The sequence below is a fragment of the Panthera uncia genome, chromosome D1 (genome assembly GCF_023721935.1).
Source record: "Panthera uncia isolate 11264 chromosome D1, Puncia_PCG_1.0, whole genome shotgun sequence".
Lineage (NCBI taxonomy): Eukaryota > Metazoa > Chordata > Mammalia > Carnivora > Felidae > Panthera > Panthera uncia.
Window position 1 is genome coordinate 18,150,508 of NC_064808.1, and position 18,582 is coordinate 18,169,089.

General features: G+C 36.1%; 1 protein-coding gene across 3 annotated transcripts in view; it reads right to left on the reverse strand.

Moving 5' to 3' along the window:
- TTC17 (tetratricopeptide repeat domain 17) overlaps nt 1-18,582 on the reverse strand; it is a 124,354-nt gene that overhangs the window by 75,392 nt on the left and 30,380 nt on the right. For all 3 annotated transcript variants that reach the window (XM_049647773.1, XM_049647766.1, XM_049647779.1), the window contains exons 5-15: nt 18,266-18,397; nt 16,085-16,194; nt 15,312-15,456; nt 14,693-14,832; nt 13,119-13,279; nt 11,337-11,449; nt 9,396-9,542; nt 7,232-7,347; nt 6,910-7,075; nt 5,645-5,722; nt 5,285-5,509 (exon numbers count right to left, since the gene is read on the reverse strand). In XM_049647773.1, coding sequence (XP_049503730.1) covers nt 5,285-5,509; nt 5,645-5,722; nt 6,910-7,075; nt 7,232-7,347; nt 9,396-9,542; nt 11,337-11,449; nt 13,119-13,279; nt 14,693-14,832; nt 15,312-15,456; nt 16,085-16,194; nt 18,266-18,397 — 1,533 coding nt within the window. The remainder of the gene's footprint in view (nt 1-5,284; nt 5,510-5,644; nt 5,723-6,909; nt 7,076-7,231; nt 7,348-9,395; nt 9,543-11,336; nt 11,450-13,118; nt 13,280-14,692; nt 14,833-15,311; nt 15,457-16,084; nt 16,195-18,265; nt 18,398-18,582) is intronic.

The following is an 18,582-nucleotide window of genomic DNA, read 5'->3' on the forward strand; positions in this document are numbered from 1 at the left end:
AAAAAAAAAAAAAAAAAAAAAAAAAGAAGAAAAGTATCTAAAAAAAATACAATTAAAGGGGTGCCTGGCTGACTCAGTGGAGCATGTGACTCTTGATCTCAGGGTTGTAGGTTTGAGCCCCACACTGACTGTAGAGATTACTTAAAAAACATAAAATCTTTAGGAAACAACAAAAACAAAAATACAATTAAAGGATAAAGAAATTTATGTTACAAAATAGAAGTGAAAATTTTTAAAGTAAACTTGTTTTACAAATGTTTACTCAGAGGCAATACATGCTAAAGAGCATGAGTTCTGTGGCTAATCTCCCTGAGTTCAAATCCAAGCTCTGTGACTTCTGGTAAATCCTTTTGAGTTTATCTATCAAATGGGTAGATCGTACATACAGGGTTGTTGTTGAGGATTAAATGAATTATCACATGTCAATTGATCGTTATGGTGCCTGGCTCTAATAAGCAATCAATTAAAAGTTACCAGTTAATTCATGTGCCCAACTCAGTGACGATACACAGGAAATGAATATTTTCCAACCTTGATTATGGCAATATATATTGGCCCAAATCTTTTGGTAGATGTTTGGCATTTTGTATCAAGGCCATCATAACATTCATTCTCTCATTGACTTAGTAATTCCACTGCTAGCAATCTTTCCTAAGAAAATTATCTGGAATACAGAAAAGGCCTTATGCAGAAAATTATTATTGATAACAGCTATGCACTGTGGAACCTAAATATCCAACAAGTGAGGAGTAAGCTGTGATATATAAATTCATATAGAGTCATTATTGATGGCTAATAAAAACTGTCTGGTACTAAAACTTTTTTATATAATAATCTTTAACGATCACCAGTACAATAGTGTTGCAACACTATGAAATATTTGGTTAGAAGAAATACAGGAATTATTTCCAAATGTTGACATTTGGGGGTGGGGTGCTGATTAAGGTATATTTCTGTGATATCTACTCTGATCCACTGATTTATCTTTTTATTATTACTGTAGTACCACAACTAATCTCTAAGGGAGTTCTTTTTTCTTTAGAAGAATACTGATTGCCTTAGCTGGTGGCAGTAGAAAGCGAAACAAGTATTGGGGGAATACAACTGTGTTAGCCTTCCTTTGGGTGCCCAATCATCACATCCCTTTTATATAGCATCTGTTCTCACTGTACCTGCACCTGGCGCACAGCAAACATTTGATAAATATTTGCTATACTTTTTTGGCACTTGGCCTGTTGTATAGTATAGCAATTGTAAACCCTCACTTAAAATCCACTTGCGAATTTGTATATTTAAAAGGAAATTCTTAACAGGCAATACTTTCTTCTCATACTCAAAAAAAAATTAGTTCTAATAATACCACAGATAAACCACTCAGGCACATTTCTTCTAAAAGTTTCTTTGGATATAAAATTTACAAAGAGTTAAACACTGGGTATAAAAGCAGTTTAACTATGTATTTATTATAACTGTATTTTATCAAACTAAGATGTCATCAATTGTAACATGCATCCTTATTTCAGAGATGTTAAAATATGGAAAAAGAAGTGGTATCTTAGAAACTATGAACAAAAGTAACTAACTGCACAGGAGTGATTAACTCCATGGCCTGCATGTGGAAAGTTCAGGGCATGAATATTATCCATTTACCTATTCTTATCAATACAACCTTTAAACTGTGCTCTGGCTTAGTTGGTAAAAAGACATCTATAAACTAAAGTTGTAAAACAGTATAATATTAAGCAGCATGCATGCTGTGATGAGAAGGATAAAAAAAGAACCAGATGTTTCAGACTGACAAAAAAGTAGCAGTATATCTTTAGTAGCTGTATCATTCTTTAAAAAAAAAATTTTTTTAATGTTTTTTATTTTTGAAGGCAAGAAAGACAGAGCATGAGTGGGGGAGGGACAGAGAGAGAGAGGGAGACACAGAATCCTAAGCAGGCTTTAGGCTCTGAGCTGTCAGCACAGAGCTCCACGTTGGGCTTGAACTCATGAACGGTGAGATCATGACCTAAGCAGAAGTTGGACGCTTAGCTGAGTCACCAGGCGCCCCAGTAGCTAGATCATTCTTATTTAAACATCAGTTCTTACAAGTAAATTAACCACGTAATTATAAATTTCAGTCATTTAAAATAAATCTCACACACACACACACACACACACACACACACACACAAGACAACTACAGGCCAAGATCTCTGACGAACATAGATACAAAAAATACCAGCAAACTCAATCCAACAATACATTAAACAAGTCATTCACCACAATCAAGTGAGATTTATTCCTGGGATGCAAGGGTGGTTCGGTATTTGCAAGTCAATCAATATGATACATCACATCAGTGAGAAAGAATAAAAACCATATGATCAATTCAATAAACATAGAAAAAGCATTTGACAAGGTATAATATCCATTGACAATCAGAGCTCTCAACAAAGTAGGTTTAGAGGGAACATACCTCAACATAATAAAGGCCATATATGAAAAACCCACAGGAAACATAATACTCAATGGGAAAAATCAGAGCTTCCCCTCTAATGTTAGGAACAAGATGAGGATGTCCACTCTCACCACTTTTATTCAACATAGTACTAGATGTTCTAGCCATAGCAGCCAGACAACAAAAAGAAATAAAGGGCATCCAAACTAGTATGGAAGAAGTAAAACTTTCACTATCTGCAGATGACGTGATACCATATATAGAAAAGTCTAGCTAACTAATTTGGATGTAAATTAAAAAAATAAAATAAAAAAGTCTAAAGTCTCCACCAAGAAACAACAAGAACTGATAAATGAATTCAGTAAAGCTGTAGTATACAAAATCAATGTGCAGAAATCTGTTGCACTTCTATACACTATAATGAACCGGCAGAAAGAGAAATTAAGCAAACAACCCCATTTACAGTTGCACCGAAAATAATAAGATACTTAGGAATAAACCTAACTGAAGAGGTGAAAGACCTGTACTCTGAAAACTATAAAACACTGAAGGAAGAAACTGAAGACGACAAAAAGAAATGGAAAGACATTCCATAGTCATGAATTGGTACAACAAATATTATTAAGATGTCTATGCTACTCAAAGCAATCTACCCATTTAATGCAATCCTTATCAAAACACCAACAGCATTTTTCGCAGAATTAGAAAAATCCTAAGATTAATATATAACCACAAAAGACCCCAAGTGGCCAGAGCAATTTTGAAAAAGCAAAGCAAAGCTAGAGGAATCACAATTCTGGACTTCAAATTATATTACGAAGCTGTACTAATCCAAACAGTATGGTATTGGCACAAAAAGAGATACACAATGGAACAGGATAGAAAACCCAGGAATAAACCCACAATTGTATGGTCAATTAATATTTGACAAAGCAGGGAAGAATATCCAATATTTCTTCAACAAATGGTATTGGGAAAACTGGTTAGGTATATGCAAAATAATAAAATTGGACCACCTTCTTAAATCATACAGAAAAATAAACTCAAAATGGATTAAAGACCTAAATGTGAGACCTGAAACCATAAAACTCCTAGAAGAGAGCACAGGCAGCAATTTCTCTGACACCTGCCATAGCAACATTTTTCGAGATATGTCTCTGAGGCAAGGGAAATAAAAGCAAAGATAAACTATTGGGACTACTTCAAAATAAAAAGTTTCTGCACAGTGAAGGAAACAATTAACAAAACAATTAACAAACAATTAACATATTTGCAAATGACGTATCTGGTAAAGGGTTAGTATTCAAAATATTTAAAGAACTGATACAACTCAACACCCGAAAAACAAATAATCCAGTTAAAAAATGGGCAGAAGACATGAACAGACATTTCTCCAAAGAAGACATCCAGATGGGCAACAGACACATGAAAAGATATTCAACCTCACTCATCATCAGGGAAATGCAAATCAAAACCACAATGAGGTATCACCTCACACTTATCAGAATGACTAAAATGAAAAACACAAGAAACATCAAGTGTTGGCAAGGATGTGAAGAAAAGGAACCCTTGTACACTGTTGGTGGGAATGCAAACTGGTGCAACCACTGCGGAAAATAGTAAGTTCCTTAAAACATTAAAAAAACAAAAACCAAAAAAAAGCCCTTACCCTATGATCCAGTAATCACACTACTGGATATTTATCCAAAGAATAAAAAAAACACTAATTCAAAGGGATTCAAAGGGGTATATGAACCCCTATGTTGATGTTTACAATAGCCAAGATATGGAAGCAGCCCAAATATCCATTGATTGATGAATGGACAAAGAAAATGAGGTGTATATACACAATGAAATATTAACCAGTCATAAGAAAGGGTGAAATCTTGCCATTTGCAATGAGATGGATGAAGACAGAGGATATAATGCTAAGTGAAATAAGACAGAGAAAGACAAATACCATATGATTTAACTCAAATGTAAAATTTAAGGAACCAAACAAACAGGCAAAAGAAAAAAAGAGAGAGAGAGAGACAAACGAGAAACAGACTCTTAACTATAGAGAACAACCTGATGGTTACCAGAAGGGAGGTGGGCAGGGGGATGATGGGTGAAATAGATGATGGGGATTAAGAAGCATACTTGAGGGGCGCCTGGGTGACTCGGTTGAGCACCCGACTCTGGATTTTGGCTCAGGTCATGATCTCACAGTTAGGGAGATGGAACCCTGCATGGGGCTCTGCACTGACAGCATGGAGCCTGAGATTCTCTCCCTCTCTCTGCCCCTCCCCTGTGCTCTCACAAGTATGCATGTGCTCTCCCCCACTCCCCAATCTCTCTGCCCCATGCTCGCCTGTGCTCGCTCATGCTCTCACACTCTCTCTCTCTCAAAATAAGTAAATAAACATTAAAAAAAAAAAAAAAAAGGAGTGCACTTGTGATGAACACTGGTGATGTATGGAAATGTTGAGTCACTACATTGTACAGCTAATATAGCACTGCATGTTAACTTCATTGGAATTAAAATTAAGAAAAAAGAAATTCAATACATCTAAAATATATCAGGGATATATTGCTGTAATGGCAAGATACAGAAAAATATAATTAGCATGATTCTACATTTGTACAAAATAAGACAAATCAATACAAAAAAATAAATGAATACATCAGAAATAAAATGAAACAAAATCTGTTTTATGCCATCTCAAAATATGCAAATTCTGCTCTGAAAAATATGTGAGATTTTTTTTTTTATGCCCTCCCCGGAAAAATACAAATCGTGCTCTGAATTTGAGCTATCACGACACAGTACCTGGAGCTACGAACATAAAACCTCACCTCAGAGCTGTTGATGGCCAAAGCTTGAAGTAGCAGCTTAGTGGCATCAAGATGGAGGCCATAGTGAATCAAAAGGTTGGCCAAGTTCACAAGAGGAATGTCCTGGTACTGAAGTGGAGCCAAATTCAAAGCCCTCTGAAGACAAGCAATAGCAAACGTGCTGTTTCCTACTGCTCTCCAGTAGAGTCCAGCTTCATTGAGTATCAGCCAGACAGGAGCATTTGGCTGAAAAAACCCAAAATACCTCAGTTAATGCAAGAATATAGTACTTGTTCTGACAGATTTTTAGTGCATGCAGTTTAACTTTTAATTACGATTACTAAGCATTTAAATTTCAGATGTCTAAAGTAGGTGACTTACCTTATTAATAGCATGAAATAAGAAAGACCCAATTTCTTCTTCTGGGATAGTATAGTTATTAATACGGGAAAGCAAAATCTGAAAACATCAAAAGGAAGACTGACTCAATTGAAAATAACAGGGAAGACATTTGAAAGAATTCTACAGATAGCAGTCTTGACTTGAGCTCCTCAGGAACAGCTAATTTGAATAGATATTTATAAACATATATATAGATACACACACACATATATATACACACATACATATATAAAAACATGAGGTCATCAACATACCAACAGGTGTTGACCTGCTTATATGAATACCCTAGTTTCCTTTAACTAAAACATGTTAAAAGTTGTATACCACATACATTATTAAGGTGATATACCATACCCCATTAAAGTCAACATAAGTGTCCAAAATCAAAAGAGAAATTTTTCAAAAGACAAAAGCATCTAATACTTGATACAATAAAAAATCTATCTTTTCTAGTGGGAAAAGCACTGGATCTCAATTGCTCTATGTTCCTGTAACATCTGTGCAACTGTGAGCAACTCTACGGTAGGGATCATGGTCTATTTACCTTTCCTAGTATTCCAAACAGTGCCTGGTACATAATGTTTTCTGCCTCAGTAAATGTTTGTTGACTGTAAGTAGTAACTGTTCAGTTTTAAAATTGACTTTTTAAAAAGGTTATTGTGATGGCGTGTTTTCTCTGCCAAAAAAGTAATTTTTTCATTTGTATCTATGGAATGGTATGGTATCGAATGTAGAATTTATATTCAGTAATAAAACATTCCTAGTTATACATTAACTAGTAGGAATTAAAGAGCAAAGCTTAACAGAACTTCTCTATAATGTCTGTAAGGTGGCTGTAATTCATACAAACTTCTAAGGACCTCATATAAGGCCAGAGCAGGTTGATAAGGCCAGAAAGAGAATCTTCAAGCTTTCAATTTATATAAATTCCTGGAGGCTTGACCACTAAATTGAAGTGGTCAGAATGGCCTCCAGTAGATGAGCTTCATTTAACTAAACAGAGTTCTGTGTTGCTCATCTTTGTAGCACTCTTAGAGAGAGTGCTTATGTGGTCTGTGTAAACAGCAGCCCTGAAGCACCTTCAACGGCATGATTGTCTTCTTAATGATTTCACCAATTCTGTAACTCTATCTCTAGTTTTAAAAACTTTAAGTTCAACAACTACCAATTTTTTGTTCTGCCTAAGAGGCTTGTGAAGTCACCCAGTATGGACGGCAATAAACACCAGCCTAAGTGAGCCTTACTTTTCGTGCATGGTCATCTGGCATTTTGGCTTTCAGATCCATGCGGACCTCTAATTCTTTGACTAAGTAGGACAGAGTCTGGCTTTTTCTGAAGTCAGTTATGGAACAGTCAGGGGTTTGGGCCTCTTCTTCTGAAGAATAATCATCACTGTTGAGTTCGTGGATCCTGGCACAAGAAAAAGGAACAAGATTCATATTTTCAAAGTTTGGGTGATTTCAAGATAAAGACTTAACCTTTCAAGTCCAAGGATGGTGCTCTCAAAGAACTGCCAGATGACAATCATGCAGAATCAAGTGCTTTGCCAAATCCATCAGCACTTGCCTGAGTCCTTTGTTTTCCGGAGGCAGAAAATACGTTGGCAATTCCCCACCAATAGGGACTCTCGGATAACTTTCTACACAATCTGCTCTTTTAGGCCACAGAATATGCTGTTTGTCCTAATGAAGAGAGAAAGTTCTCATAAATTTCTTTGGATTCAGTATTTCAACAGGCTAAATAAACTTTCAAAAGAACATAAATATACTAGGATAGTTTGAACAATTTAGTATTTTAAGATAATCGTAGACACAGTGGTAGACTGTAAAATTCTTTATATTGAAGAGTGTTGGTCTTAAGACTGGTTCAGGGTTGGGCTAAGTCAGCTGAGCCCGATGAGATACAAGGAGAGGCTTGCTCGGGGCTTCTGGGAAAGAAAAGCCAGTCTAAGTCTCTTAGCCACATAGGAGCAAAGAACATGTTACTCCAGTTGCTGCTGGCTGTCACCTCATGACCATGAGGAAGACAAGCTTTAGGATGAAACCAATACTATGGATGGTAAATTGAAAGGGAAAGAAATGGGTAATTGATGATATCACTGGGCTGAACCAACCAAAGTTTGCTCTAATCTATGGACGTCCTATAATATGAGGCATATTATCTTTTAAGCCAATTTGAAGTAGAGTTTATGATTTGTAACTGAAAGCATATATAAGCTTATAAAACTGGCACAGAAAACTACTTCCCCTGAACTAAGACCTTTTCTTTGCCAATGCCAAAGTTTTGATTTGTAAAATGTTCATTTTTCTAAATATAAATAACATACATCAGAGGCTTACTAAACTTATATCTGTTTTTTTTAATGTTTATTTATTTTTCAAAGAGAGTGAGCGCACAAGTGGGGGAGGGGGCAGAGAGAGAGGGGGACAGAGGATCTGCAGGCTCTGTGCTCAAACTCATGAACCTTGAGATCATGACCTGAGCTCAAGTCCAATGCTTAACTGAGTCACCAGGCGTCCCACTAAACTTAAATCTTGAAGCTATGAAACTCTGGAGAATTTGTATTACATATAACTAAATCTAAGTGGTCATATTAATTGTTAGAACAAAAACCTGATTAAATTCTGAAAATTTAATAGTGAATAAAAAATATATGGTATCTGTCCTCAGATTATTTATTTCTTAGCTAGCTTAGAAAGACACTTATTGACTTATTACCTATATCATCTGGCAGAATGTAAGCTCCAGCAAAGAGCTTGAGTACTGTATTCATAGTCCCAACCTGACACACAGTTGGGAGCTTGATACAAGAATGCTGATTAAAAACTGAAATACAGGGGCACCAGTGTGGCTCAGTCAGTTGAGCATCCCACTCTTGATTTTGGCTCAGGTCATAATCCCAGGGTCGTGGGATTGAGTCCTGCACTGGCCTCTGCACTGAGCACGGAGCTTGCTTAAGATTCTCTCTCTCTCTCTCTCTCTCTCTCTCCCTCCCTCCCTCCCTCCATCTGTCTCTCTCCCTTTCTACCCCTCTCCCATGCTCATGCTGTCTCTCTCTCCCTAAAAAATAAAAAAAAATTTTTTTAAAGTGAAATACAGTTGACTCTTGAATAACAGGTTTGAACTATGCAGGTCTATTTACACGTGGATTTTTTTGATAAATGCAGCGCAAGTATTAAAACTGTATTTTCTCTTCCTCATGACTTTCTTAATCTTTTTTCTCTCACTTACTTTATTGTAAGAATATAGTATATAATACTTACAACAAAAAATACATGTTAATCTACTGTTTATGTTGTCAGTACGGCTTCAGTCAACAGTAGACTGTCAGTACTTAAGTCGTGGGGAAATCAAAAGTTATACACAGATTTTTGACTGCATGGGGGTTTGGCCCCTTTAGCCCCCATGTTGTTTGAGGGTCAACTGTATATGCGAGCATATACTTAGGTCAAATTTAGAAACTTTCTAGGGTTGGTAATTATACTCAGAGCTCAAAGTTTTAAACTAAAATCAGGGTGTCTATATGCCCCATTTGATTGGAAGAAGACCTCAAGACATACCCTGTGTCTTGCTAAACTGCTACCTAGCAGAATGGCTTCTGTTTAATAGAAGTTTAATAAGTGTTTGTGGAACTAAGCTGAACAGTGATAGGGACCATATTAATCAATGAAGGTGAGGGTCACAGCTTTAAAAAATCTTGTCTGAGAAAACTCCTTTATCATTCTCTTACCCTATATGCATCAGAATCCCTGCCCCAGATCCAGAGAATGGAATGGGCTACAGGAGAAGACTTGACCAAATCACTGATATCACTCTGATTTGCCTGAACATCAAAATTCACAGACATCATACTGGAGGTTGATGAATCCTCACCAAACTAGAAAATGAAAAGAACAGTTCAATCAAATTGGAAGCAGGAAAGAAGTTGTGACTAAGATTTAACCTAACCCAAAATATTAGTGAATACTCAAACCCAGTAGGAAATCTGAAAGTAGGTTAGTATCAAAGCAATCAGATGTTTATATTTTCAGAACTAGGTCCCAACACCATTCTCTTAGAAAATGCATAGTTAGCGATTCTCAATCAACTATGCCCTTGGGGTATGAGGAAAATGGCATGGATTCTTTACTTCCCTTCTTTATTGTCCCATTACTTCCTTTTCATGATTTAGTCTCTTTTAGGTTTAATGATGAGCTTATTATCTAGAGGTTTGGCTCATTATTCCCCTCCCCTACCTAGACTAAAATGATTGCTACTCTATAAAATTCGTGTGCTGTGGTAGAAACAACGGAACTTAAAAAAGGGCTCAAGAGTTTAATATAGCTATGATTTAGGCATTATAACTATTACACAATCAACTCCAAATATAAATACAGTCTTCCTCCAAACCAAGGTAAATCAATGTTTGATATTCTTACAGGATACCGCAGCTTCTGTGTATTTCTAAAACCTTGTTAGATAAGAAAATGGGACCAGTATGGGAGGGAGTAGAAAAGAATGGATTCTTTCACTATATAGTGGAGATGTAACCTATGGATATATAAGACTCAATGCTACACTGGTACAGGGGAGTCTTCCAATGGTATGTCCCCAAAGTTACCTGGGTTTTAGTCTATTTCATTTATAAATATTCCCTTTTTTCCCCTTAAAATAATGCTTGGATTCAAGGCCGGGAGCTATAATCTCAGAGGTGTAAGTCTTATTGTCCTTTGAAAATAAAACCTGGGATACTGCTAGCACCTACTTGACAAATCACAGGAAGCTTGTGGTCCCTATACTACTTCTCCCCTAAATGGCCTCTTAATTTTTGCTTCTTTTTTTCAATGAGGTCTGGAGTTTTTCAGATTAAAGTGTATTAATTCTTCACAGTTTGTCTTCCCCTAGAAGCTGTTTTAATCTTTTAATTATTTAACTGCTTATCTCTGGAAATTCCTAGATCCATGATTAAAGACATGATAAGATTTTGATAGGATAAGATAACGTGTTACTTTATTTCCAACATCCTTGTGGATGATACTTGGAACTCTGGTTGTGTTTGCTATCTATAACAGCACCAATTAGATGCTATTTGGAATCATTATAATTATGTATTATTTTTTCCCAATTAGGCTAGGATTGTATGTGTGTGTATGACTACACATATATGTATGCATATAAGTACATGTATGTGTATGGATATACATAGAAACAGAAACAGAAAGAGAAAACACACATGCATGTAGAAATACGGCTTAATAAAAATTTTCTATTGATAATGGTCATTTTGTTAAAGTTTTTAGTTGAAGCAACATAACTGGACTGATGACTTCAGGAAAGACCACAGCTACTCTTTCCCAAATTTTAAATTACTGGTATTACTCCAATAAGTTAAAAGGGGGAGATGAAGGCTTTGAGTTAAATACTAATAACAATCCAATGAAGCTCTCATGGTAAAGGAGAAAAGAAATAAAGACACATGAATAGACATTACAGCTAGTACTTGGGGGATCTGGAAACGTCATGTATGAAGCAAATGAGTATTATCTATAAAATCTGACTTCATAAACATACTCAACCTTAAATTATTCACAAATTTTCAGGATCGAATATACAAGGAATCAAGCGTGGGGGGAAGCAATATTACTCTTAGATATGCAAAGTTATAAGAACTAGAAGAGACCAAGAAAAAGACCTGAACATAGTCCACATTTTCAAAAATGTCTCCACGATGGTAGCGCACAGGTTGGTCCCACTGGCAGTGTAAACTATGCTGCTGGTTGACCAGCCGGCATATCTGATGATTTCCTGGAATAAGAAAGGAAATTACCATTGTGGAGAAAGATCAGCAATGCCAACATGGTTTCCTCAGTCTATGCCATTTGGTGTCAGAGCCTGGTAGAGTACCTACACAGGGTGTGCTTACACAGGGAAACTAATGGTTAACTAAATTAAATCATTCTAAAGAAGGGTGTTTCTCCACCTATAAAAACAAAGGGGCTAAATCACCAAAGTATCTTGTGGCAATTACATTCTATGGCTGTAAAATCATTAATTACACTGTTTTAAGGGACTTTTGCCATCTCTCTGCAGACAGTCTGCTTTATCTACTTCATGTTTTTGTTTTAAATTTATATGTTTAAGAGCTCTGGTTGTATTGCAGTACAGAGCAAGCAGTAAATAACCCCAAGGACTGAACACACTCCTTACACGCAAAAAAGCAAAGAAAACTTGTTAGATGGATTGTATAATGGACTTTAAATGGTCACAGCTAAGGTTTAAAGATTAAGAGGCCTCCCAGATCAATATATTTATCAAGGGAGAAGCATATAATATAAGGGATTCTATTAATTTATTCTTTGGTGTCTGTTAGATCTACTCCCAATGGGTTTTATCAGAAATGAGACATTCTGGATATAACCAAGTCACTGATATCCTGTCAACCCAAGTGCCCTTAAGACAGTGGATCTATTGAGTCATGGGCTTTAAGAAGTTTTTCTTTTGTTTTGTGTTTTAATAATTCTTATTTTTTTAAGTTTATTTATTTTGAGAGAGAGAGAGAGAGACACCATGCATGCGGACACGCGCAGGCATGAGCGTTTGTGGGGGAGGGGCAGGGCAGAGAGAGATAGGGGGAGAGAGAATCCCAAGCAGGCTCCGCACTGTTAGTACAGAGCCTGATGAGGGGCTCAAAATCACAAACCCTGAGATCATGACCTAAGCCGAAATCAAGAGTTGGATGCTCAACCGACTGAACCACCTAGGTGCCCCTGGACTCTAAGAAGTTTTAATAAAATCTATATGCCCTCTTCCCAGGAAAAAAAAAAAAAAATTGTGCACACACACATTACTGCATATAATTTTGGGGAGGATTTAGAACCTCCTGAAACTAACCAGGTTAAGAATTCCTGCTTGAGACAAATACCAGTCTAAAATCTTTTAAAATAAAATACTTGTTTTTAAGGGAGCAAGAAAATAAGAGTTAGTTTGTGTTGGCTGGAGTGTGTGGATGCTTTGTTTCTAGGGTGTGTCTGGCTTGTGTTTACTTGATATATGGCCCGGGCCACATTACTCACAGTGTTTTCAGACCAGCAGCAACAGACATCCAATAGGAGGAGCGTGTTAGAAATACAGAATCTTCAGTCCTACCTCAGACCTACTGATCAGAACCTGCATTTCAAAAAGATCTCCAAGAGACTGGCATGCACTTGGCCAAACAACTGTTGTTAAGACTTCTAGGATCTAAAAAATTTTTTACATTAAAATGTGCATTTTAAAAAAGCTAGAGTCCAGCTTTTTTAGAAACCAGCTCCCCAGGTTTGTTGGTATACCCACTATGAGGACTCACTTTTAAGACTGAGGGGAGTCGTAAACCACAACTTTATACTACTTTAAGGCTACACAAAAGTTATGAACGTAGAACATGCTAGAAGTGAACTTCCTAACCTGTCTTCAATTATTTGGAATCAATACTTACCTAATTGTGCCTCTTTTGCCATCTGTGTCTCATGGATGATATTTCTTAAGATTTGCTCCTCCTGAATCAGCTTATGTTTCTCTAGGATCTCCTGCTGTCTCAAGTAGTGGTCATGCTGTTTTTGGTATTCTTTCAACTCATTCAGTGTTCGCTGGAGGGATCTTAACATTTTTCAACACCAGGAAAAAGTTATAGAGCTTTAAAATTGAATTTTTAAACACACTTACTGCATAGATTTTGTGGTCATCAGCAATGATTACTATTTTCCTTAAAAAAATTTTTTTTTCCTTTTAACCTACAACCACTGTACCACAAGTTCAAAATAATGGGGTAAAATAAACCTGTCGTTTGTTAACTTGGGGGTAAAAAAGATGGATGCAAAATTCTTCCCCTTAAGTAGAACTATCCTGACTTTAAATGGTGTGTTGGGATGGTTCAGGTACCCAAAAGATATAAAACAATATACTATAACATTTTACATCTCAACAACTATTTGCCTCCACAAAGTCTGTGTTAGTTCCACTGACATTCAAAGCCTCCTTACCATCTTTTCTTTTGATTCTGCATAAAGACAAGGTTAACAGAAAAGGCCAACGGTACCTAGCCCTTGAACTCTAGCTCCCTGGGTTTGTGATTTTGGGAAAAACCATAGAAGCCTGGCTTAGAAAGAAATATTTTCTACCACCTGGTATCAATAGATCAGCTGCCTGATCATTTTTAGTCATAAAATCCTTTCTACCTATTACATTGTAACATATGGAGATTTAGGAGCTGTACAGACTGTGCTTACACAGAGAACCAATTCACTCAGCCAGGACAAGTTCTGATCAGGTGTAACAGAAGTCAGGTATAAACAAGTAAGTGGTCATTCCTTCCTTTTCACCACATTATGCTTTAAATTGACTGGAAAATAACCAAATACAGTAATTTAAGGAGTTCCAAATGTCCATTTAGTTTTCTGATAATCAAAGTAGCCTCAATGTTCTCTTTCTTAAGAGAAGAACAATTCACTTTGAGTTATGTGAGGTTTCCTAACTGGCCCTACTATTTATGGAATCAAATACATTTTTTTAAATTAAGCATACTGCAAGGGCCAACCACAACAGAATTTCATTACTGTACAATTTATAGAAATCTGATTAAAATATGCACCAAATGATGTTTCTCAACATCACTTAACTAACTTAACAATAACCCAACAAGGCAGCTAAAGGGGAGAAAGATCAAATATAGCACATGCAAGTGATTTTACTGACAATGCATTCTATGGAAATGAAAACATAATAGAGTTAGTGTTCAAGAGCACCCCAATCCATCTGACTTCATAAAAGCAATCGATGGTCAAAAGTGTAAAGATCTAAAATGACAGAATTTATGGCAAAGATTCTCTAGTTCCTGGAATCCATGCTATTAAAGACTCCTCTGAATTGTGCTGAGCTTCCTACACCTAGAGAAAAGGGACAGGACTAGCAGTAATGAAGACGTTTTTCTTAATTCTAATGAACAAATTAACACTGACATCACCCTACACAGGTCTAACTTAGGGCTTCAGGGAAATTGTCTTTTCCAATTACCTATGTTGAGCTTCCAATTTCTGCTCGAGTTTTTGCTGACACAGGACAGCATGCTTCCTCTTTATAGCTTGCTCAAACCCAGGTTTGGCTTGCAAAGCATGGTCATAACAGAGCACTGAGTGGTTATACTCCCCCAGCATCTGAAGAGACAAAAACAAACACACACACACACACACACACACACACACACACACACACACACAAGGAAAAACGTCAGCCACGGCCTGGCTGGATCTGTCCAAATCTCCTAATGATTTATGAGCTCACACTTACATCTTACTCTACAGTGAACGTTATTTTTGATCAGTGACCAAATCTACAACATAAGATATGGTATAAGATAACTAGAAAGTATAACTAGCTTAAGAGGTGCACTCTGCAGGAATTTAATATTACTATCAATTTAATTATTTTTCTTTTTTGTCAAGAGGCTAAGACAATTATGATACATTATTGTGTTGAGGTTTTTCATCCTAATTTCTTCATTTCCATTCCCTTTTTCTTGTTCAGACCAAGAGAGGAAGGAAAAAAGGTAATTTTTAACTGGAAATAAATTATTTAAAAAAGAAAGGAAAATAGCAACTGGTTTGGCTCATGAAAACAAAAATGTTGTATTTACTGCGTATATGTTTCCCAAAGTGTAATAGCTGGTGAAGAAGTCACTGTCATCCAGAGCTGCATGGACCACAACAGCAGCATCTGCAGAGAAGTGAGCTCTGTGCAGAACATTTGCCAAGTTGACCAGAGCAATGTCTTTATTGTGCCTTAAAGAGAAGGAGAGGCGTAATTAGACGTTAGGAAAGAAGCATGTGCTCTATATGATTACATAACTACTTGACAAGGGAAAATTACATTTGAAGTTATTGAACTTTGAGTATACTGATAGATGGAGAAAATAACTTAAGAAAATCATACTGTTTCATTTTTACATAACTGATGGTGCTTATTCAATCTGATAGCTATAAATTTTGCCACAAAAATAAGGTCTGCAGACATTTTATGATTTTAAAATATATTTAGGGCTTATTATTTGTTTTGAGAAAAATTTAATTTATGCTAATTCCTCCAGGCAAGTTTCTTATATTCAAGTCTCAAGTGAATCAGAGTGTGTCTATATTATATATTTTTTCCTTAATGGAAATTAGAAGAACATTATTAAACTTTGAATTTTGAACTCTGAACAAATAATATATTTGAACTTTGAGCTTTTTGACACTGGTCTTTTTTTTTTTTTTTTTTTTTTTTTGTGATGGGACTAAATTCTTTGAATAGGGATAGAGGAAAGTGTAAGTACAAAAGAATGCTTCTTCATACTGTTTTCTTATGCATTGTTTCTTTAACAGTCCTGAGTTATGTGGAGACTCAGGCAGTCCAGAAAGGGAGAAACCTTACCTGGAAGAGAAGTGAAGTGCTCGCATGGCACATTCCACTACCTGATATGGCTCATTCTTTATTCTCCAGTAAAATGAAGCCATGTTATACAGTACCCATGAGGAAGAATTCTAGAGATGAAACAAATAAAATGACCATCAAACACAACTCGACACACTTTCTTCGACTTAGAATGTTCAAAGTGAGCACCTTTACTATTCTGTCTCTTCTGAAACTTCATATGAAGAAGAACATGACATTACAGCAGTGATAAAGCAGGGGACAAAGGACAAATAAACTACACCTGCCAAAAAAGCCTCCTGATCATCATCAGGAGCAAAGTGCATTAAGGTGTCATCTCCACAGAGAGACTATTCAACTCCAAATTATCACTCCAAGGGGTGAATTATGCTGAAAGCCCGCCAACCGGCCCCAACTTCTTGGTTCCTATTTCAGGATTTCAGAAGTTAGGACCTAACCTACTTAGAAATGCCAGTTGTTCTAATGTGAAATTCCTGAAGTTAACAAATTTAATATCTGAATGAAGGTACATATGTAAGCAAATGACAAGCTTATGCTTTTATAAAAGATGAATTTTTTTTTAAAGATTTTTTATTTTCAAGTAATGTCTACACCCAATGCGGGGCTTGAACCCACAATCACAAGATCAAGACTCACATGCTTTACCAATTGAGCCAGCCAGGTGCCCCTTTTATTTCGTTCTTTAGTCATGTGTGTTCACAATGTAATGCAAACCAATACTGCTAAAACATTATGTCTTCAGTACAGAGTAATAAGTGGATCAGTTACTGAAGTTAAACAGAAATTCAGATTCCTTCTGTGGCTTGGATTTTTATCTCGTAACATATCCTAAATTTTAACCACACAGAGGTCAAGATACTAAACTGGATCACTACAAACAACTCAGTGTAAATAAGTTCAAGCCCATGTAGAGAAAATTCAAACTCAGCAGTGCAAAACAGTCAAATTAAGTTTTTTAAAACAGTCATAAAGTTTAAGATAAACAGAAACATACATATGACACCCACTGTTTAATATCTTTAATATATAAAGAGGTCCTAAAAAATCTAAAAAGACAAAAATGCACGAGAAAATGGGCCCAAAACATGAACAGACAATTCAGAAATAGGAAACAATGGCTAGTAATCAAAGAATAGAAATAAAAGAGACACAAATTTTCCTTTTACAAATTGGCACAGATTAAATAGAATGCCAACACTCACGGTTGGCTACACTGTATAACTTCAGATATTAACTGTAGAAAAGTTGGTGAGTACAGCATTTCTGAGGGACAGTATGACAACATTTATATAAAGGGCCTTAAAAATATGATTACACTTTGATGCCCAAAATGCCACTATTAAAAATTTATTTTATGAAAATAAGTGTTTTAACTATAAAGGTGCATAAAAATAAAGATCCAGAAGATTTTATTATAAAACAGTAATTAACTGAGGTTTTTTTCATTCTCTTTTATAGACTTTTATAAAGTCTGAATTTTTTTATAAGGACAAATTGTTTTCTTTTAAAAATAGTTATTTAAAAAGTAGTTGTTTTTGCAGTGCCTGTGTGGCTCAGTTGGTTAAGCACCTTAAGTCATGATATCCCATGTCATGAGTTCGAGCCCTGCATCTGGCTCTGTGCTGACAGCTCAGAGCCAAGCGCCTGCTTCAGATTCTGTGTCTCCATCTCTTTGCCCCTCCCCAGCTCACGCGCTCTCTCTCTAAAATAAATACACATTAAAAAAATTTTTTTTAAAGTAGTTATTTTGGGGGTGCTTAGTCTCTCTTCCCCTTGCCCGCTTGCATGCACTCTCTCTAAGTAAATAAAAAACATTAAAAAAAAAATCTTTAAAATAAAAAAAATCACTCTCTAGACAAAAACAATCTAGGCAGGTTATTTTCTGAGAACAAAAGACCTTCTGTGAGCACAGTCTCTGGCTTTTTCTTTTTTCTTTTTTTAATTTTTTTTAACATTTTTATTTATTTTTGAGCGGGGGAAGGGCAGAGAGAGAAGGAGACACAAAATCCGAAGCAGGCTCCAGGCTTCAAGCTGTCAGCACAGAGACTGATGCGGGGCTCGAACCCACAAACTATGAGATCATGACCTGAGCCGAAGTCGGACGCTCAACTGACTGAGCCACCCAGGCGTCCCTGACTCTTTCAATCACTGATGACTTACCTTCTGTAGGCCTTCATGAATGAGGTGGCCTATGTCATCTATACTTCTTCCTAGTCGTTTAGATAAATATGTGAAGATTGGATCTTCTTTAGGTAACAGAGGTGCCGAAAGATTAACTCTCTCTTGTACACCCTGAAGAAAAGAAGAAAAAAAGTGAAAAAAACTAAAACAAAACAGAAAAAGATCATAAGACAAAAGCTCACAAGTAACTCAGTATCTTAATGCATTTATTTTAAAGGCATATTAAGAAATAGGAGATATTTGTAAAATTATAAAGCTGTTTGAAAGAGGAGAAGAAATATAAAGACTATTTACAA